Source organism: Brassica napus, chromosome A7 (assembly GCF_020379485.1).
Source record: "Brassica napus cultivar Da-Ae chromosome A7, Da-Ae, whole genome shotgun sequence".
NCBI classification, from domain to species: domain Eukaryota; kingdom Viridiplantae; phylum Streptophyta; class Magnoliopsida; order Brassicales; family Brassicaceae; genus Brassica; species Brassica napus.
The window spans coordinates 24,771,078-24,792,001 of record NC_063440.1 but is presented as its reverse complement, the minus strand read 5'-3'; the positions used below and the strand labels follow the sequence as shown (position 1 = coordinate 24,792,001).

General features: G+C 37.0%; 5 protein-coding genes across 9 annotated transcripts; 1 reads left to right on the top strand and 4 right to left on the bottom strand.

Moving 5' to 3' along the window:
* The first annotated feature begins 230 nt into the window (after window positions 1-230).
* On the top strand, window positions 231-2,295 carry LOC106354132 (transcription factor bHLH160-like). 2 transcript variants are annotated; one of them, XM_013794002.3, is made up of 3 exons: window positions 231-1,045; window positions 1,155-1,505; window positions 1,969-2,295. In XM_013794002.3, the coding sequence occupies exons 1-3, from the start codon at window positions 755-757 to the stop codon at window positions 2,041-2,043; spliced, it is 717 nt and encodes a 238-aa protein (XP_013649456.2). In that variant the 5' UTR covers window positions 231-754; the 3' UTR covers window positions 2,044-2,295. The 2 variants fall into 2 exon arrangements, with proteins under 2 accessions (XP_013649456.2, XP_022544884.2); XM_022689163.2 differs by lacking the exon at window positions 1,969-2,295 and having other exon boundaries at window positions 1,155-1,733.
* A 3,137-nt stretch (window positions 2,296-5,432) lies between these two features.
* Window positions 5,433-8,463, bottom strand: LOC106354131. The gene is made up of 4 exons (XM_013794001.3): window positions 7,728-8,463; window positions 7,546-7,639; window positions 7,256-7,465; window positions 5,433-7,173 (listed from the first exon to the last, which is right to left on the bottom strand). The coding sequence occupies exons 1-4, from the start codon at window positions 7,800-7,802 to the stop codon at window positions 6,491-6,493; spliced, it is 1,062 nt and encodes a 353-aa protein (XP_013649455.2). The 5' UTR covers window positions 7,803-8,463; the 3' UTR covers window positions 5,433-6,490.
* Window positions 8,464-8,540: 77 nt separating this feature from the next.
* Window positions 8,541-11,021, bottom strand: LOC106354129 (protein DETOXIFICATION 14). The gene is made up of 7 exons (XM_013793999.3): window positions 10,684-11,021; window positions 9,861-10,405; window positions 9,679-9,765; window positions 9,539-9,595; window positions 9,223-9,461; window positions 8,942-9,147; window positions 8,541-8,837 (listed from the first exon to the last, which is right to left on the bottom strand). The coding sequence occupies exons 1-7, from the start codon at window positions 10,936-10,938 to the stop codon at window positions 8,754-8,756; spliced, it is 1,473 nt and encodes a 490-aa protein (XP_013649453.2). The 5' UTR covers window positions 10,939-11,021; the 3' UTR covers window positions 8,541-8,753.
* A 1,064-nt stretch (window positions 11,022-12,085) lies between these two features.
* Window positions 12,086-15,131, bottom strand: BNAA07G29140D. Its single transcript, XM_013793996.3, has 9 exons — window positions 14,744-15,131; window positions 14,285-14,466; window positions 14,024-14,205; window positions 13,657-13,941; window positions 13,505-13,563; window positions 13,379-13,415; window positions 13,210-13,281; window positions 12,790-13,111; window positions 12,086-12,699 (listed from the first exon to the last, which is right to left on the bottom strand). The coding sequence occupies exons 1-9, from the start codon at window positions 14,871-14,873 to the stop codon at window positions 12,280-12,282; spliced, it is 1,689 nt and encodes a 562-aa protein (XP_013649450.2). The 5' UTR covers window positions 14,874-15,131; the 3' UTR covers window positions 12,086-12,279.
* Window positions 15,132-17,936: 2,805 nt separating this feature from the next.
* On the bottom strand, window positions 17,937-19,798 carry BNAA07G29130D (protein PIN-LIKES 2). Of its 4 annotated transcripts, none has more exons than XM_013793991.3 (2): window positions 19,616-19,798; window positions 17,937-19,542 (listed from the first exon to the last, which is right to left on the bottom strand). In XM_013793991.3, exon 2 carries the CDS (start codon window positions 19,414-19,416, stop codon window positions 18,037-18,039), a length of 1,380 nt encoding a protein of 459 aa, XP_013649445.1. In that variant the 5' UTR covers window positions 19,417-19,542; window positions 19,616-19,798; the 3' UTR covers window positions 17,937-18,036. The 4 variants fall into 4 exon arrangements, with proteins under 4 accessions (XP_013649445.1, XP_013649446.1, XP_013649447.1 ...); XM_013793992.3 differs by having other exon boundaries at window positions 17,937-19,538; window positions 19,616-19,788; XM_013793993.3 differs by having other exon boundaries at window positions 19,631-19,772.
* Window positions 19,799-20,924: the final 1,126 nt, after the last annotated feature.

The window sequence follows — 20,924 nt, the reverse complement described above, 5'->3', positions numbered from 1 at the left end:
GATTAAAAAACACATACAAATACGTTACAAGGAGAGTATGGATTACATGTATCCCAATGAATACATTTAAAAAATAATGATAATGCAAGTACTGTGTACTACAGTTTAACGCCAATTGTACTACATAAAAGACACACGTACATACACATAAACCAGACAGGCAAGAACCGAGACTTTTGACTATATGACAACCTCTGCAACCTTAGGAAGAAGATGAATCAGGTAAGAAAAATCTCTGATTATGTCGCAAGGTTCTTTTTCTATTGTACTGCAGAGCCGATGATATTATACTACGTACTTCTTTTCTCCTCTCCGGCCAACTAGCTGTGGCCTGTGATTCCAAGAGTTCGTCCTTTCTTTTTTTTATTTATACATTATCTTCAATCATTTTTCGAGTTTACTATTTTTTGTTCATAGACTGTATACCTCTCCAGTTTTTAATTTTAAATATAATAGTTTGTGGGGGCTTCATTGCATAGTTATTTATTCTTACAGCTACTGCTTTTGGGGTTGACTTGGGCTCATTCCTCTCCCCTGTATATATATCTTTATTATCAATGGATACACACACCTACATATTTATATAATCCTCATTAATGATCATCTTGTTATCTTAATTAGGGTTTAGAGATTAATATAAGTTTGTTTCCTGCAATTATGAGTTTAAATTAAGACGACCTCTTGTAATAGAAGAAGAGAAGGAAGCCTCTTTTATTGTTTGCGTATTTATGTTATTATCTTGCCGTTGGTACGTATGTCCGACCATCAGATTTTAGAATCCAGTTTACTCGACGATCTCTTCCATATCCCTGCAGAAACAATCGTTGAGGAGTTCCGAGAGAAGGACGACACTTTTCGAGCTCACTCAGAAAGCAAAGGGAAGGAAGTAGTAATAGTGTTGCATGATGAAGATGCTCATGGCTCATCAAGTGGTGCAGCAAAGAAACAAGAACGTAACGCCAATGAGCGTCTAAGGAGGATGAGACTTCATGCCTCTTACCTCACTCTCGGCACTCTTCTTCCTGATCATTCGTCTTCCTCCAAGGTTTGATAATCTTACTCCCTTTTATTTTTGAAATGATACATATATCAATCATGTATATTGACTATGATTAGGATTGTTGAACTAGTTTCTTGATGTTACTGATTAATAGAAGAAATGGTGTGCACCGTCTATAATGGATAGAGTGGTCAGTTACATTCCCAAGCTACTTAATGAAGTTGAAGAGCTAACTCTCAGGAAGAAAAAGCTTGTAGAAGCTATCGAGAGCAAGAAGTCCCAGAGATTGGAGCGGCAAGATCCTCACACTCTAGCGATCTCAGTTCTTGAACTGGGGAGGTCAGGTGATGAGGCTGTTGTGCAGATAAGCATGGAAAAGGAAAAAGAAGAAGAATTCTCGAACTTGCTTCACGTATTGGAGATGCAAGGTTCGAGTATTTTAAGTGCTTCTACATCTCTAGTGTGCCGAGATCAAAGGGTGGTTTGCTACAACTTCCATGTTAAGTTAATTGTTTTCTCTTATATATACTTCTTTATTTTTAAGTTCTTTTGTACAATATCAAGCCAATGTGCTAGTCAATAGGCACATTAATTAATGTTTGGTAGATAAGTTTTAGACATGAATATGAAAATAGATGTTACTATCTTCTCCCAAAAATATATGCTTATTGGGTTCATCTTGGGAGGATAGTTTATAAGTTATGAATGAGTTTTTAAGATACTGATTATTTCAGTTCAAGAGAGGCTATATTGGGATCTTGATTACCTGTATTTGAGTGTGGGTACTGTGTATAAGAGAGGGAGATGGTTTACATATAGTTGCATGTGTTATCAACAGCTGATCCATATCTCTGGACCGAGAACACTAAACTTAATTCATACATAGTTTTTAGCAATTATATACGCTAATGAGACTGGCATTATTTCTAGAGAACTAACAATTGAGAAATGTATGAAAAAAATTGTAGATGGATGAGAAGCCATGTGAAGGTGATGACTACATCACAGTGTTGAAGAACAACATCATTTCTTCCCTCTCTTGACAACATAAAGTGAGATGAAGAATACAGAATAGCTTTGATGACTCATATTGCGATTGACATTCCTCTTCTTGGTTTTATCATGTTTAATCTGGTGTTTGAAATCTCACAACCATATTTAGATGTAGAAGCTTTATTCCTCGTAATCTCCTTTTTTTTGAACAAAGTGATCACCATATTTAGGTGTAGTAAATTTGATGACCAAACTCAACAAGTTGTGAGAATGTCGAATTAAATTCGTAAGAGTTTTTGTGACATTTGGATCACTCTAAAAAAAAAAGGTTTGAACTCGGTGAAGTAACGTTGGCGTTGAGTTCTGAACTCAAGTTCGGTCTGACCAGGTAGGTACATTCACGCCATTCGCACCAAATTTCAGGTCGACCTAATAAAACCTAGTTCAAGGAATATTATAGTAAAATCTTCTCGTTCAAAGGTGAAGCCATGGATCATGACGATCTTTAGACCCATACGTATTCACGAGTTATAAAGAGATCGCAACTTATATTATGATCAACAAAGGTTGACACTGAACTAGTGAAAATAGGATAAGGTTGTACCAAAACTGGTTGAATAAAAAAAAGGCTTGACATTATTCTTTAAATCCCAGAAGAGAAGGTTGACATACGAAACGGAGCGCAACTCTAACGCAACATGGCCCAGTATAAAAATAGCTGAGTAATAAACAGAAAGGGTCAGAAGTGGACACGTGTGGAAGAAGCTGCAGATCGCAACTTTTGGCATCATTAACTCTGGTTCTTACCCCATATATAGCTGGACGCATCATATTGTTCGTGGGCATTCTATATTTCTATTAAGCACTTGTGCGCTGCTATGGTCCCTGTCTTCCCTACCCTCATGCTCGCTAAAAGAACCGTTCAGACCGAGAGGTATAGAATTCTCATATATATATATATACACGACATGACCAGACATAGCAGACCTTTCTTCTGGATCATGCGCGTTAAACCCTATTTTTTGCTGAAACAGGATTAGCTTGTATATGACATGGAAGAGAAGTAGAGGAAAGGGATCTGAGGAAGAGAGCTTCTGAGTGTACCAACTCCAACGTAGCAGTGGAAGATAACTCGGTAGGTTGTGTTAGTGACTCTCTGGTTAATATAAGATTCGTTTTACTTTTGATAGTTGTGTTAAGAATCACTCGTAAATGGAATTAGTTATAGCCGTATAGGAGGTTGAGGTTGATCATCCCCAATTGGACACTTTTGAGCTTGTGTAATCATCTTATCACAGTGCAAACGTTCATAGTGCTAACAACGCTTCGATGTTATTTTATGATCAAACTCCACACCAAATTGAAGACAAAGTTTACCTAGTTAAATTAACCATGAAACTAATGTTATTAGGAAATGCCGTTAAGTTTAAACAACTTTGCCTTCAAAACGTTACATCAATATTATGCTTGATCAACAAAGTTTTCTTTAGAGTGTTTGGAGAATGTTATATTTTCTCAAAACGTAGAAATTTGATACACAAAGTGGTGGTGATAGAGAAGAGGCCCAAAAAAACAAAAGGGTAATTATGAAATAATAATCAGAACTCCCACATCGCTAATTATCAACATTGTAATTCTGTATATAAAGGTGTAAATCAATCAAATTGATTGTCAATTGGTGATAGTAGTTCTTAAGCGTTATAGTGGATTTCTATCTCACGGTTGCTTGAGTTATTCTACTTTCACCAATTGGCCTTTTTTAATTAATTAAAGATACTTTTATTAATATTTTCATATTATACAGTTATCAGGAAATGGTCCAAGTTAAAAAAAAAAGATCCATTTATTATTATCTACAAGGTGACTATATAAATTTTACAAATAAATTTATTTATAATTTATTTTAAATAATATTATTGTATTGTATTTAGATATATAATTTAGATATTCACGTCGGTTTGATTATTACTTGGATATAATGAATTTTATTTACTTCTACAAGTTTAATCATGGTATTTTTTGGGCTGAAATAAATTAACTTTTCAATTAATTTTTTTTTTTTGCATTTATATTCTTTTTGACATACTTATTTAGATTGTTTATAATACTCATTTTGTGTTATATTGAGTTATACTATTTCTTCAAATCGAAGCACAATTAACTTTAATTCTAGTTAAACTAAATTTGATTAGTTTTAGTTTTATATATATATACATACATAAATCATTTTGAATAATTTAATATTTGTGGATTTATAAAAGTAGTAGGATGAACTTACACGATGATAAGTACAAAGTTTTATAACTAACTAGGGTCGAACCGTCCTACGGGCGGAATATTAGTTAATTTGATATTCACTAAATGCTCGAGTTGAAATTTGTTTTAAGATTCAAGAATTTGGTTGTCTGTTATGTGTTACTTATTAGTATGTGGTGGTATAGTTGTTTTTCGATTATTCTTGCTTTGGTATTGTATCAAATTAATTAATTGTCCAACTCATAATTATAGATGTACAAATGTGGAATTGTGATAAAGTTTGATGACAATACTGCTTTTTTTTTTAATTCTTATTCATAGTGGAGTGTGCATGTGTGAGAAAGAAACCTATAACAACTTTTATGTTTTTGCGTATGGATTTTAAATATATATTATTTTGTATAATGCATACTTGCTCTACAACATTTGCTTGTAGACTACAAAAACTGTTTTCTATATTTTTAAAAAAGAAAATATTTAGTCTAAAATATAACATGGACATATGTATTGACTATATATAGAAGTTGGTGTTATTTTAAAATGACATATGTATAGAGGTTTTTCAACCATTATTTCACTGGTACAAAACATTTATAACTGCAAATACCTTCTTTAAAAAAAACTAATAATAGCGTGTACAACAAATGTATTTTGATATATATTATATGCATCAAGTTATAAAGGTTGGAAACATTGCAAAACTGTCTGCATCAAAGTTTTTAACTTCACGATCTTCATCTTGACGTCAGTTCAGTGCCGGCTCTGGCCACAAGCAGAAGAAGCATGGACTTCCAGCCGACACGATAATAAGTATTTTCGCGGCCACATATTTATAAAAAGTGACTTTAGCCTAGTGATTCTAGGAGAAATTATCAATACTGGAGGTGATGAGTTCAATTACCCCTGACTGCATTCATTTATATTCAGTCTTTTGTTTTATTTTGGCAGAGAAGCGAACATATTTATATATATATAGATAGATGTTACCAATAAAACTTTGAAGACTCATGAACATATATAAATATTTACAAAATAATTTTGTTTTGTAAAGTCTAAGCAACTTTATACGTTAGATGTATACAAAATAAAATAAAATATTATAAATAATATTAATCATAAAAATTCATATTGGTTTATGTATTTCAATTATAGGTATATTATGTTGTATAAATATGTAAAAATTATAAAGAAATATAAATATAGTAATATTAAGCCTTAACGGATTTTTAGTGGTATATTAGGTTTGATTAAAGTTAGTATATTTTTATTTATGTAGTTTGATAAACATTATACAGAAAGTGTAAATAAAAATTAAATATTTAACAAAAAGAAATTATGCAAAAACGAACAAAAATCATTTATGAGATTGATTCGAAAGAGAGGAATGCTAATAGTGCTGTCTGGAAATGTGTGGCTGATTGGGTTTGGAAGTGGGTTTAAGGCTAATAGTGCTGTCTGGAAATGCATTTATGAGATTGATTCGAAAGAGAGGAATGCTTCGTCTGATAGAATCCATTTGTATCCTGTATGTAGAGAGGCTTCTACAGATACTCTTGAGCTCACTCATGCATTGTAGGAAAAAACTCTCTGAGTTTTTAGATTCTTGAGCTGTTTCTTTTAGATCTCCTCTCAGAGAATCATTGTTATATTTCATTCTGAAATAGGACTTAGCAATGTTCAAGAAACCGATAGGCAGTGCTTAAATACTTTATAGATGATTTTTGTTTAAGCAGCCGCCTACACCGATTTTTTTGAATGCCTATGCCTATTTTAGAAGAAGAAAAACCGTCTTAAGGGCTGTTCGTTTGGTTGCCGCAGGTACCGGCGGCAGCGGCAGCGTCAACATTCTGCGTCAACTCTTGTTCGTTTCGTTGACGCAGGAACCGGCGGCAGCGGCAGCGTCCGAACGCTGCGTCCTGCGGCTGACGCCGATAAAACCTGCGGTCGCGATATGATATGCGGCAGCGGCAGCGTCAGCGTCTGCGAAACGAACAACAACTGTCCTCATTGACGCTGCCGCCGCCGCTGACGCTGCCGCTGCCGCTGCCGTCGAAACCTGCGGCAACCAAACGAACAGGGCTTTAGTAAAATCATTCCACTTAAACCTGATTTGCCCCAGAGATCAATTTTTAGAACACTGAGATTTAGTATGTATTAGTTAACAAGATATATATGCAACAGCTTCATTTCATATAACTGTCACCGGTGCACATGCAGAAAGCTAAGTAAGAAACTTGAGTGTTAAAGAGTAACATTGTGCATATTGCAAACTACTTCAGCTTCAATTCTCGTGTCCAGTCCGTTCTCCATATGTTCAATCACACTCTGGACCCTTCTGCATGCTCCCAAGAAAGCTTCTGATGAAGAGGAGTTCATGAAACCCTTGACATCAGCCTCAACCTCACCTATGTATCCGTTTATTCTCTCCAATATTTGTTTAATGAGACTCAGCTCCTGTGGGGGATACACACAGGCTCCAAGCTCATCAATCTGTTCTCCTGTTCCTTGACATAACTTGAGTAGCTTCTCAAACGAGTCCACAAAGTCACCCTTGTCCTCTGGATTCTCTAGCTTAATCATGCTTGCAATAGCCCGAATGAGTTCTTTCACCACTATGAGGGTCTCAGACACAACATCAGCTACCAATGCAGCAACTTCTAGCTCTCCAGGTGACAAGTCATCGCCTAAATCGTCATCATCTTCATCTGAGTTTCCAGAAACATCATGCTCGGGTGACGAACAAGCTGAAGCTGGCTTAAGTTCTTGCATCTCCCTAAGTACATCCTTCACGGAAACAGCAACCTGTGTCATTGCACGGCCAATGGCTTTGATGTTTGTTGTAGGAACCTTCTTTAAGTTACAGCATGCCTCCCACACTGCTCCTGTTAGCTGCGGTATTGACGGCTTCCTGTCTTTCTCACCTCCTGAGAAAACATCATTCACAGTTAAGTGTAATCTTAAATGAAATTAATAGCCAGAAGAACTGAGAGACTTTTGCTATTTTACCGTATAAGGAGACAGAACCATGCAACAACTTGAAGCTGGAATCAACAATCTGCTTCACAGAGGCTTGTATGGATGAAGAAAGTGTAGGAACAGCACCAACCATGCTTCCATGGCAAAGCAACAAAAACCCTTGAAGCGCGTTGTAGTATGACTCCATTGTCTCTTTCAATGCTTCAGCTTTTGGAGGTTCTCCAGTCCATAGCATTCCGACTAATAAACAAACAATTGTAAGAAATACAAAAGAACCAAAAAAAAACTGATTAGAGAAACCATATAAAGAGAAGCAAAACCTATGGTGGCTTGTCTGGAGAGGTGATCAGACATCTGAAGTACATCGTTCCAGTTTATTTTGACTTGTGTCGGAGGCGGAGAGTGCTCGAACAACTGCAATATTAATTCAACCCGTTAGGGTTACAACTCAATCACGAGTTAACAACACATATATAGAAGAAGAAGAACAACAACAACAAACCTGGAGAGTATCGTTAATGGTATCGAAATAACTAGAAAGGATTTGATTCAGTTCGTCTCTCTTTGGTTTCGTCATCTCCTCCTTCCTTCCTTCACCTCGCAATGATCCTTAGCTTTTTTTATTTGATAGTATTAGGATTATGGAAACATATCAAAAAGGATTTGGAAATTTTAGAAGAACGAGAAGGATATGGAAAAATCAGGAAAATATATGTAAAATTAAGATATTAACAATTATGCTATATATTAGTTTAATAATTTATATTAATTTATTTTTTTATATAAGTTTAGGTATCTTTTTGACATTTAGTATATACTTTTAGAAAAGTGTTCTTACTCTTATCAGTTTGTTATGGTGTTAAAAGTAAGATCTAATTCTATGAGATTTTAATTGATGGCCATAATGTGATTATGTTTTTTCAACATGAATCTATGAATGATTTTGCTCAAATTTGATGTTCTGTGCGAGTAGCATCTTAAATATACTCCTGAAAAAATGGATATAGGAAACTTTGTTACCTAGTCTCATTAAACTCTAAAGATATTGAACCATTCTTTTCTTTTAATTTTTCATTTTTAACAAGTTTTTTCAGCAAATTCACAAAAAAAACTTTTAATCGAATCCTTATCTAAATCTATATTCACAAAAGTGTAATACAAAAAACAAAATTATGATAAATATCACATAAAAGAAAAATATTCAAAACAGTATTAATTATATACTAAAATGATTTAGTTATTCTAAACTCTAAATCATTATTCTAACTCCACCCTTAATATTATTCAGGATATTTCTCAAGTATTATTTGGTTAATGATTATTAACTTTTTTATAAGAAAGGAGCAAAAGAACATCTTCTCGTGTGTATGGGAAACAAAGTAGAAGCCAAAACTCATGTGCACGTAACATGTGAGTGCACATTCAACTCCTGCACCCATTACAATAATCGAAAACCAAACCAACACCCCAAAAAAAATCTACCTACTTCATTAAATGACAAATAGAGTCAACATATGTCTTTTTGATTCTAGTTGATCATCGCCACATGTTCCTCGTCAATGTCTTTCTCTTCAAACTCCTCACCCATCACTCTTTCTCTCGCCTTTCTCACCTGCACCCACATGATCATTCATATGATATTATTAAATACACATCACTTTCTCAAAATTGACTAAACCTAAAACAATGAAAGCAACTTTCACTAATTTAACAAACCTGTTGTTTCCAGTTGGTAAGACTGACGATAAGACCAAGCAAAAGAGCTTGTACAAATGACCCAACTGTAATACCAATCCAGAGTCCTCTTCCTCTCATTTTAAACCTAAAACCTAATAAGACAGCAGTTGGTATCCCAAAGAGATAGTATGCAGCTAGGTTTACGTATGCTCCAACATCTTGCCTCCCTGATCCTCTTGCCACACCTGTTTAAATCCCCACACATCAATTGACTATTAACATTTAATACATTAGTAATGACATTAGGATCAGAATGTGACCTGAAAGAACTGCGTGAAGAGCATCGAATATGACTGATAAAGCAACCAGTGGAGCCATTGATCTAACGTAATCCACAACTTCGGGTTCAGAGCTGAAGAGGTAACCAAATACGTTTCTTGCAGCAAAGACTAGTGCACCAACCAATATTGATTCTACTCCTGCTATAACCATCACTGTGTAAACCGCCATTCTAGCTTTCTTTGAGTTTCCAGCTCCTAACTCGTTTGCAACTCTTGTACTGCAACAACAAGAAGAAATATATAGAGTGTGAGCTTCTTTCTTCGAAAAATCGATAAAAAAGACTTGAGAAAGAACCTTGCTGCTGCGCCTAGACTCTCTGGTATTTGGTACAAAGTGGAGATTGTTGATAGACTGTTACACAAGGAAGCAAAAAGAAACTGAGTTTGTATGATAATAATTTGGTTAAGTCATTACAAGATAAGTAAAGAACATACCACACTGAGAGAACAGAGGTTTCTAGCCTTGGATTCGGCAAAATCCCAGAGAGCATGACAAGAAACTCGAATGACCACCACTCAAGACTAGTACCAACACCATAACACACAAAGAGATTAAAGTCAACTCAAATAAAAAAGTTGACCAAAACCAAAAAAATAGTTAAAGAGTTTGTTCATACCAAATCATAGAAGCAGATGGGATTCCAAACCGGAAAAACTCTCTCATTCCTTTAAACACATTCATGGAAATCTTCGCGCGGCTCTTTCCACAGCTAGAAGAAAACACCATGTACAACCCAAGCACAATCACGTTCAGCCAATAAGAAACACTGATAGCAAGAGCTGCACCAAGGCTACCAAGCCCAAACTTGAAGACCAAGCACCAGCAGAGAACAATATGGCAACAAAGAGCAGAGATTGAGCTCATGATCAGAGGCAGAATCAGACTCTGCGCTTGGAAAAACCTAACGAGCGGCTGGAGTGTGGCGTAAGCGAAGAGTGCGGGTATGAGCCAAGTCGCAAACTTTCCTGCTTCTTGAGAAACCAGAGGGTCTTGTCCGATGAAACAGAGTATCTCGCCCATGTAACTCCAGAGGATAGACAAAGGGATGGAGACGATGAAGAGAGCGAAGATTCCTGTGTAAGTGTGTTCTCCAAGCTTCTCGAACTGTTTGGCTCCGTTGGCTTGGCCACATAACGTCTCCAACGCGGTAGCTAAACCGAACTGTTAACAATCAAAACAGAGCTTAAGAGAACAGAGCAAAGCTAAAGAACAGAGGTTAAGAAACAGAGCAAAGCTAAAGAACAGAGGTTAAGAAAACAGAACAAAGCTAAACGTATTGTTAAGAGAAACAGAGCAAAGCTAAGCGTATTGTTAAGAGAAACAGAGCAAAGCTAAACGCATTGTTAAGAGAACAGAGCTAAGCTAAACGCATTGTTAAGAGAACAGAGCAAAGCTAAACGCATTGATAAAGAACAGAGGTTAAGAGAAGAGAGACGTACGACGAGGCTGAAGCCTGTGACGCTGCAGAAAGAAACGGCAATGGCGGTGCTGGAGAGGAAAAGCTCGCCGAGATGACCAACCATCATGATCGATATGACTTGAAGAAAATACATTGAAGAGTTCACGGCGACCATTGGCCCGGCGATGTAACCGAGCCTCCGCATCTCCTGGAAAAACCCTTCTCTCATGTTGACTTGTTCATCTTCTTCCTCTTCTCCGACGAGAACGAGCAAACCCTTCTCCGCAGAATCCATTCTTTCGTTCTTCCCTTCTTTCTCTCCGGAGATTTCGAGATTTTGTTGAGACCTTTTAATCAAAATCTACGGACTTTATATTAGTATATATATATCTATAAGGATTTTTATTTTTTTTTGTTTATTTTATTAGTGGGATATAGCAGAGTGTCGTATTATGATTCTACACCTCAGATACATCGGTTTCGTTTAGCCGCCAATACATGGATCTAATTGGGACAATTTGATGCCAAATTAAGAATGAGCATCTCAGTGCAACGATTGGTTAAAGTTTCTATTATTATTGTTACAAAAGTTATTATATTAAGTACATTGTATTTTGCTTAAAGGAGTATGAAATAAGGTCCACGATTTTTGATTAGTTTAGTTGCATATTTGATTAAATTTTGCGACATATGGCATTGAAACAAAACAAAATAAAACTCTTCATGTCATGATGTGACGTTGTGAACCAGTCAACCTTGTTTTTTCAGTTTCATTAGTCATCGACAGACAACAGAAGAAGATTTGTCCTTTTCTTCTTTTAACCTGACTCAACGTGTGTCGTCACTCTTTTTCTTCTCGTTTTCTTCAAAGATGATTGATTGATTGCTCTCTCCAATCTCATATCAATTAAAAAAATATTTATTTTTAGAACTTAAGCGGCCTGCCGTATTATGATTCTTCTACTCCTCCAGAAACTCAACAAAAGAAAAAAGCTTTCTTCGACCGCCGAAAGCTCCATAGACTTCTAATAGATATTAGGAAAAAAAATGTATACTAATGTGTTTTGTATACCTATAGGTGTCCTGTTCATTACATAACTAATGAGCAGGACACCTAAATTAAATTTCATTACATAACTAATTAACATATAATCATAGCTCATAAACTCTGGTCAGGAATTTAAGTTGCCTAAGGAGAGAGAGGACTGAGAGTCTCCATAACCATTGATCGAATCGAGTTTTGGTTTCAAATACTTCTTCAATAACCTGTGTATACGCAATGTAACCCAAGTGAACAAAACCATTGATCAAATCTAGTTTGATTAAATTTTATCTTTGAGATGGAAACTGGAATTCAACTGTCATCAGAAAACTGAATCATGTTTTTACAAGATGTTTCGAATGCGTGTTGTGGGAATGGTATACTAGGAGGATTGATGTAATTGTGGAAGACAAGGATTCAAGATTTGCAACAACCCTTATAAGGATACAAAAGCCAGAAAGTGAAACTTTGCTCCACTTCTAGTCTCCTCTTTACTTACTACTGTTACATGAACGCTACACAATGACTTTTTATTATCTATTTTTTTTATATATAAAAATACAACATATGATTCTACCTATCTATACCTGTATACTACACGATCTTAGTTTCATCACCCGAGTGACCATTATTATCCAAGCCGTTACCAGAGCTATGATGATCTTTTACTCGAGGGCGGTGTGGATCCGCAAACACTTCCTCCCTTTGGGGGCGGTTCGCATAGAATACCCACAGCACCAAACACAGCAACACTCCAACAGAGATCATCCCCAGCCCCGCATTGACAACCCTAAGATTACGCTCCAGCGGCGGACAGTAGTCCGAAGTAATACTCTCAAACGTATCCCTCACAAAGTTGCAATCCCGAAAGCTAAGCAGCGGCGGCGTGTAATGCGCCAAAGCGTAGCTCTCGTTCACAGCTGCTACTAACTGCTTGTATGCATCAGGCGTCACTCTCCCCACCGTTGTGCAGATATTGGATTCTGTTACCTCGCATATGTAACTCTCCCACACCTAAATGAATCAAGAACAAGAAGATCATTAAGACATGATGCCTTGGACCATGTGGTGTTTAGTTGAATACATTAAGGTTTGAGTAAGTACCGATGATGCGTTTCCTATTGACAGTTCCCAAGAGCCGCACTCGCGTTCTTCCATGTTTGAATCGAAGGGGCTGCAGAGAGGAGGCATTGGAGGTCCGGACTGGTTGTAGTAGAAGTTTTGGCCTGGAGATGGGTTTGTGTTGGCGTAGGCGTAGACGAAGGTGTTTACGACGGTGACGATGCTGTTGATGACGACTTTGCTCTTAGCGAGAGTCTCGTTTGTTGTTTGCTCGTTGACGCAAGGGAGGATGCTGCTTAGTGCGGTTTCTGCGTGAGGGTGGTCTACCCATTCCTTCATGGCTACACACGTATCTGAAATTGCACTGCACCAAAACAAAACAATGACGTTTTAGTTTAACTACATTTGCAAGTCTACCACTGAAAAAAACAAACAAACAATTGAACAGTTTTAGATCTTTACTTGTTTAGGATGAGAAAGACTCCACAGAGAACAAATGTCACAGCCACCAGTATCCACCCGCTCACCACGAATCTATTATCATATACATCAAGAAGAGTGTCAGGTCAACATTTCTATTAGAACACTAGAAAGTAAAGAAAATGAAGATGTTGGTGTTCAAAGGGCTCACATGTGAATAGCGTGTTGATGGCGGAGGACAGAAAGCACTGTAATAAAGCAAAGAACAGTCAAGTGGATGTCACAGCTAAGCCAAAAGGGAATACTAAAGAACCTTAAGAACATGAACTGGACTTACAAAGACCAAGAAAAGAGAGGATGAGCATCACAGTAGCCACCGTGATCAAAGCCGATCTCCTGAAAGAAGTACATATACATATACAGAGTTAGTCTTTATACTTTATCCCCAAGTTTCAGCATAACACAAGGCTCAGGGAAAGGGAAACCTACACAGCATAGAAAACTCTCTTAATCTTAGCAGCATTATCTCTTGTTTTCTCTTCTATCGTCTCTGCTGCAGCTTTCAGATTGACGTTTAGCTTCTCGATCTCACCCAATACATTAGATGAAACGGAAATGCTCGTCACGTTAATCGTTTTCGCAAGGGAGAGATACTGAGTCACGTTCCGTAAGATCCCCACGGTGTAGTCTGACTGGTTTACAACGAACTTAAGAGTGTCCAAAGCTTCGGTATGAAACTTATTCTGTCCAACAGACAAAAGAATGCATCCCACCCTGTCAAAAAGAAAACACCAACTCAATCTCAGGAACAACAACAGCAAAAGAGAATGATGGGGGGGAAGGTTTAGATTATTACGCAGCAGCAGAGGTGAAAACTATCAGCAAGATGAGACAGATCCTTCTTGAATTGTATGATGATCCTTTAGCTTTCTCGCATACTCTCCATTTGAAGCAGTGGTATACAACAAGAAGAGAGCCAAAGGACAAGATCCAGACAGCAGCTAGGATGAAACCAGGAGCACCTGTGAATCCAACAGACTGCAAGAACATGGCCATTCATTACTACAGATCCTATAACTCAAGCAAATCAACAAACAAAGAAGAACAAGAGACTTACAGCCCAGTAGTGATTGTTGGTGATGTTCCAGCCTCCAAGGTAAGGCTTAAAGGCTCTGAGAATGTCAGGTCTCTTGGTTCTGTGAGCTGCCAAGACGAGGTAGTCAGAGAGATCAGCTGAAGGTCCTGGTGCTAGTGATTCAGCTGAGATTGCTCCTTTCCATGATCCAAAATTAGGTGATCCTGTGAGTAAAATTTCACATGATCAGAGAACAGAAAGTTACAAACTTCATCACAAGTTTCAATCTTTAATTGATAATCTTGCCAAAGACAATGACTTTGACACAAACATTCACATGAACTGGAACCGACACTAAACAACAGATCACAGATAATGGGAAACTTCAAAAAGATCAAAGCTTTTGATTCAACAAGGTAAACCCAGAAACCTAGATGACATTACATAGAACGTAACAGCACAAGAAACCAAAACGTGAAACAGAGAGGAGGAGGAAGAAACCTAATATGAGCTTAAGAGGATCCTGTGCGGCGGCGGCAGAGGCTGATGAATCACGTGATAGAGCGACGGAAGACGGAAGAGAAACAAAACCGAAAGCGAACAAAACAGAGAAGACTAACAAGTTCATCATTTCTTCTTCTTCCTCACTGAGAAGCTACGTCGTTTCGAGGCATGAGAGAGAGAGAGCGTAGTAGGGAATGAAAAGAATCGTTTCACTTCAGATGAGAAAGGCCGCCATTGTCGAAGCTGTGGCGGGTGAGTCTGAAGAGAGATTTTATCCCCGCGTTATATCATGCCTGCTTTGCTTTGCTTGCATCAACTTCGTTGATGAGCCTTTTGATGGGGGAAAGTGAAAAAGGAGGAAGAGAGAGGTGCTTTTTTATTTATTAGGCCACCTTTACTTACTCTTATTGTCCTTTACTACTTTTCTTATTTTCACACTTGCCTTCTTCTTTTTTTTATATACGCTTTTCACACGCACACACTTTATATACTAAAAATATATACTTGTGATTAATAATTAAATTAAACAAAAACGTAGTCAGGTGATGGATTTAGTTGGTGTTTTAAGTGTAACAAACTTGGTGAGATTAAGGAGTTGTTAGTTCCTAATTTGGAAGCATATTGTTGAGTTTATCTTAAAATTTGTTAGCGAGTAAAACTTTATTTTGAAACTATCGTTTAAATGCAATCTTTTTAATGTATATCACAATATGCAATAATTTATTTTCTATAGTTTTATATACTTGTTTTGTTATTTTAGTTAAGGGTTGTCAATAGAATTACCCAAAGATTGTCAAAAATTGTAAAAAAAGAATGTGATGATGAATTTTCTATAGTTATCTATCCTAAATTAATTAATTAATTAGCCTGTAGAAAAATATAAAATTGTGTGTCAATAAAATTAGTTTATTTTTTTTTAACGAAATCAACAACTAATGCTTTCTTTATTTTGTTGGTGCACACTTAAGAAAAAGCACCGCATGTGTTTGTTTGAGAATTAAGGTTGTGTAATAAAGGTAATTTAATTGATTAGGCACACTGATTTATCCTGTGGGTCCCATAAATGACTTGAGAGTCAGTCCATGGGGTCTAACGTGTTGGTTGCGGCCCTCCCCGTCTCGGTGTCTCCAGTGGCGTTATGTTTCTGTAACCACGTGTGACCTTAGATCGGACGGTACATTGATTGGCGTGTGTGACCAATTAATTCAAGAAACCATGTGTTTTGCTTTTGACTATACCGTGTGTATGTGTAATTTTGCCAAACAAGTTCTTAGTAATCACGTAATGGATGACCAATAAATTCAAGAACCATGTGTCTATGTAATTTACCAAACAAGTTCCTAGTAATCACGTAATAAATTCATTACTTTTCAAAGAGTTACGTGATGAAAATTGTCAATACATAATTTTCAGGGAATTTTATAAATTCATTGTTAGTATAGTATTATTGTTAAAATAATATTTCCTTTTTGGCCCTCCCTTTACGACTTTGAATTACCATAACTTGCGGTCAAGGTTATGGGATCTCAAGACTTTTTAGACTCTTCGTAGTGACGGCAAGCTTTTTTCTCGATAGTGAATGGGAAATACAAACTATTAAAGTGTCCATTCTAATGCCTTCATTTTTATATAACTATCTTAAGATATTTTTAGATCAAGCATAGAGAGATACAGTACAAAAAAGCTGACTACAATTTTATACCTAATAACCTAAATCACTTTAATGTGATATGGGTGGTGTTTGGTATTTGACGCACGTCTCTACTTTTATCTTTAATATAGAAAACCGAAAGAAGGTTACATATATTTATAACTTTATCCTTTTTAGTTTTTAATATAGTGCATTAGACTACTCTTATAATAAAGTAAAATCCTATATAATATACTCATATATGTTTGGTTGTTATTTATGTTAACATGCCATTAGAATGAGTGATCTGGTTGAGTCAAGATGGCTCAACATGCATGAAGAAGCATGTGAGAGGATCATGTGACCCGAATTGTGTGAAACCTTTTTTAAAAATTCGAGATGCATCTTTATTGCTCCGTGACAAAAAATGCCCATAACATGTTATTATATCCTCCCGTAGTAGAAAGTTAGAAAGTGTCTATTATTCAATTCTCTTATTATCTTCTCTACCAATCTTTATTGCAGATCTAAGCGATTGTATTTGTATGGATTTATAAATGAACGAATGTGAAAACTAAATGAGAACTGATCTCTGAATGTTTACACTGATAATTCGTATGTAGATTATATTCGTCATAGTTCATACGTGAATATTGTCTACTTTCTAGTAAAAAAAATGAGATTAAAAATGAAATCTGCAACATGCAAACGAATACCCCTTGTTGAAGGGGGATATGGCTGCCGACATTGATTCTTGACAAATTGCACTGGAAGCAACTTGAAAAGCATTTCATAACGAAAAGCCCATTGGTTTATGAAATATGGCCCATTAGCACTTTTGTTTGTAACTCTTTTCCTAAAGAACTAAAGTGGGCATGAAGATTATTTGAAGACTATTAAACCATGTGCGGTGGTTATAGTTATTCAACGCTCAATTTATATCGTTAACATTCCGCTTCATCTTCTCTTTTTACATGAAGTAGAGAGACATTTTTGGTCGCCTTACCCAATAACAAGCGCATATCTTTCTACCAAGGTTGGTAGGTTGAAGGATGCAGTGATCAATATTGATTCACAACTTAGGCAATGAAAGAGTCTGTGCCATATGTTACCCGGCATGAGGTTTCTTTACTGGTGTGCTCAATGCAAAAGACTCTTGATGCTGCGTTCCAACACTACGACATCCGACTTACAGAGAAGAAGCACTAAGAGTGTTGGAGCCAGCGACCGCAAAATCCAAACAGGTGTGTAAAGCCGGATCTGAGAATTTGGGGCATAAACATTTCTTAAGAACTTGTATAATTTTTTTTCCAAAATTCAAGGATCTGTACATATGTTAAAAACATTCAAAAATATTAGAACTTTACATTTTCAGTAACAATACAAGTGTGATGCATTCAACTGACAATTATAACTCTTATCCTTTCACCATATCACAGTTAAGATAGTTTCACTCGAAATCAACTTCAAAAACATTTCACCTATAAGATAGATCTTTGTGTAACTTGTAACGGTTCATGCCCTTTTCTAATACGAGTGCTTTACTTCTAAAACAATGAATCGTTGGAACCGGGACCATACAATACATCAAATAGTTTTTCAAGTGGGTCACATTATTCACCAACACACACAAATGAAAAAACCATTTCCTTCTTTTTTTTTACGGGACATCTTGGACATTATCAACGGTGAGCTTGAAGAAGACGATAATATAGAACGTAAGAGACAACAACGCAAACACATGCTGCCAAAACAGAAGCGCAGAGGCCTCTCTAACCGCATAACCCCTCAGACTCGCTATAGCTCCAAGCAAAATAGCACTCGGAGTCGAATACTGCAACAGAAGCACAAACTTAAACATCGGATCCGGGGAGATAAGACCAAGCTTATCAGCTGACATCACAATCCCTATCCCAACTAGAGGAAGCACAAGGAGTCTCGCAACAGTTATACCGACCGTGGTACGTAGCCCAAGAGTTGATTCTCTCGGTCCCTCGGAGAGCATACCACCGAGAACAAGCATCACAGAAGGAACCATGGCACTCGCCATAATATTCAAACTATCTGTGATAAAAGAGAGCGGAGCTTCGTAACCAAAGACAATGCTCTTCAGCTGAGGCACTGATCCAACAACGATGGCTAGTAAAGAAGCTATCGTTGGTGGTTGGAGTATGTGTTTGACAGGTGTCTGTTCAGCCACGACTCTCATTCTCCTGATAACTCTCGGCTCAGCTAAGCACTGAAGCGACCTGGGGCTTGAACTCTCCCCTCCTCCTGTTTCACCCATGAGATCAACAACCTCAGGGAAAGAAGTCTGCGAGTAACTCGAGATGCTATTAAACACTCTCGCAATGAACGGTGTCTTGCAATGTTCCGTCTCTTTCTCCTCGATCCCTGGCCACTCAGCTTCGACTAGAAGTGGCCTACTAACATCATTAGAATTAGCCACAGCGATCTCCTCTATCTCAAGATTCTCAACCCCACCTTCATCCTCAACAACCTCGTAGTACTCCAGAGGCGGCTCCATCATGTGATACACAACGGTGTACACAAGTATCACAGCCACCCACTGGGCGAACGACACGTAAGAAACACCTCTAGAGTGACAACCCGACCCGAACGGGTTGTTCTTGGAGTGACACACGGAGCTGACAATCGCTAGCAAGAGATTCCCCGTGTTGCCGAAAGCTGTCATGACGATTGTGACTCTGGTGAACTCCGGAGGAGGTCGGCATACGAGAACGACCAAGTATCCTATAAAGGAGCCTATGATTGTGCTGAGGAGGACGTTAACCGGAATAAACCACCAGCGGACGATGTTGTCTAGAGTGATGCTTTCTCCTAGCTCGGTGAAGATCAAGCAAGGTAGGAACAGAGCGAAGACGAGTTTGCTCAAGAGGCGGAAGGTGGCTCTCGGGACTAGTTGTGTTTTAGGGTGAGCGAGGAGGAGACCGATGACGGTTAAGGAGATGAGTTTCATCAGAGGGACGATACCGCTGAGGATATCCATAACCCTAGAACTAACATTGTTCCCTGACATATTAGATCCAAAGTTACCTGTGGAAAATGAGTTTTTGGTCTCAGCGTTGACCGTGTGAAGCTTGAAGTCAACGACAGAGGAAAGAAAAACAGACCAAACTGAAACACAAACACAACAGTGACCTATCTGAAACAGAACACAAGTTTGATTAGGACACAACCAGGAAGATGGTTGGGATTGGGAAGAGATAAATGAACACCTGGAGAGCTCTCACATGGAAGGTGTCATCGAAGAAGACGACAAGATTGAGAGATGAGATGCACCATCCACGCACGCGATATCTCTATTATTGGTTTTATAATAGTTTTTTCTTTTTCAGATCCAGTCTTGTCTGAATCATTTTATGGTTATCACGTGGGATGGGAAGAAGATAAGTGAGTTTTGAAGCTAATATACACGTCACAAAGATTTGTATTGGGCTTTAGAGGTAACACGGGAAAAGAAAACAAGTCCAATAAACGTTTCATTGATAAATCAGTAGGCCCTCAAAAGCCAGTAATAGTTAGTCAATCCATGACCGGTTCACAGACGGTTCAGTGTTGGAATTGTAACTAAGATGAAACTTAAACCCACAACGAACCAAATCCGTATACGATGTAAAGATACAAAGTAGTAGTTTAGATATATATGTATCCGATTCAAACAAATATCTAAAAACTTCAAAATTCACTTAAAAAAAAAACTCTTAAAAACTGAATTAGAATAAATATTTGATGATTTTGATATCTGAAATGAATTTTCAAAATTTATAATAAATATTTGTTTTCTTAATAGACATTTATCATGAAAATGTTTTGGTTTACAATTCAAAAATCAAAAGTATGGTTGGCAAATAAGTCTAAACAGAAAGATCTAAACATATCAGTTTACAATCTAAAATACTAAGCCTGCAACTTGATTGTTGATTTTTAAAATGAAGTGATATGGAATGACTTATTCTATTAATTTTAGAAAAAAGAATTGTAATTTGACATAATTGGAATGGAATACTCATTCCACCGATTCCACAACTAAATAGATAAAATATAAAGATAATCATTTCACAATATATTTTTTTGTTATGAATAAATGGAATGAATTCCATTCCATTTTTTGTAGTATTTCATTTCTACAATTTCATTGATTTTAATTCCATCAATTCCTAAATATTTTACCAGATCCTAAAAATCTAAATTCATTTATATTTTATTAGAGATAAAAGTCCATTACCTTTTGGAGTGTAGTGCTCAACCTCTTGAATTATTATGTTGGCATATATCCAAATTGGAAAGTGTTACATTGTCCATTAACAAAAATTGTGCAAAACACCAGATGATCATTTCTAAAAAAAACACCAGATGATCTTACCGCGAGGAGTGGCTCAGTTTATTCGTCCAAGTGGATCTGTCCATCCCGCCATCAATCCTTACCGCATCCCACCTGACACTGAAGGGTTGTGGCAGGTGGATAACCCGCATAACTTAAATAACTTTTTTTAATAAGTAAAGCGTTGAAATCCAAAGAGAATC

Bases quoted from the DNA above. Each gene is read 5' to 3' on its own strand.
- LOC106354131 (XM_013794001.3), bottom strand. From the start codon at position 7,802: ATGACGAAACCAAAGAGAGACGAACTGAATCAAATCCTTTCTAGTTAT. The intron at 7,640-7,727 runs GTTTGTTGTTGT...TTAATATTGCAG, and splicing joins CCATTAACGATACTCTCCAG to TTGTTCGAGCACTCTCCGCC. The intron at 7,174-7,255 runs GTAAAATAGCAA...ATGTTTTCTCAG, and splicing joins TGGTTCTGTCTCCTTATACG to GAGGTGAGAAAGACAGGAAG.
- LOC106354129 (XM_013793999.3), bottom strand. From the start codon at position 10,938: ATGGATTCTGCGGAGAAGGGTTTGCTCGTTCTCGTCGGAGAAGAGGAA. The intron at 9,462-9,538 runs GTTCTTTCTCAA...TTGTTGTTGCAG, and splicing joins AGTCTAGGCGCAGCAGCAAG to TACAAGAGTTGCAAACGAGT. The intron at 9,148-9,222 runs GTCACATTCTGA...GGATTTAAACAG, and splicing joins TCTTCACGCAGTTCTTTCAG to GTGTGGCAAGAGGATCAGGG.
- BNAA07G29130D (XM_013793991.3), bottom strand. From the start codon at position 19,416: ATGTCAGGGAACAATGTTAGTTCTAGGGTTATGGATATCCTCAGCGGT.
- BNAA07G29140D (XM_013793996.3), bottom strand. From the start codon at position 14,873: ATGATGAACTTGTTAGTCTTCTCTGTTTTGTTCGCTTTCGGTTTTGTT. The intron at 13,564-13,656 runs GTAGGTTTCCCT...TACTTCTTTCAG, and splicing joins AAGAGAGTTTTCTATGCTGT to GAGATCGGCTTTGATCACGG. The intron at 13,416-13,504 runs GTAAGTCCAGTT...GCTTTATTACAG, and splicing joins CCTCTCTTTTCTTGGTCTTT to TGCTTTCTGTCCTCCGCCAT.
- LOC106354132 (XM_022689163.2), top strand. From the start codon at position 755: ATGTCCGACCATCAGATTTTAGAATCCAGTTTACTCGACGATCTCTTC. The intron at 1,046-1,154 runs GTTTGATAATCT...ACTGATTAATAG, and splicing joins ATCATTCGTCTTCCTCCAAG to AAGAAATGGTGTGCACCGTC.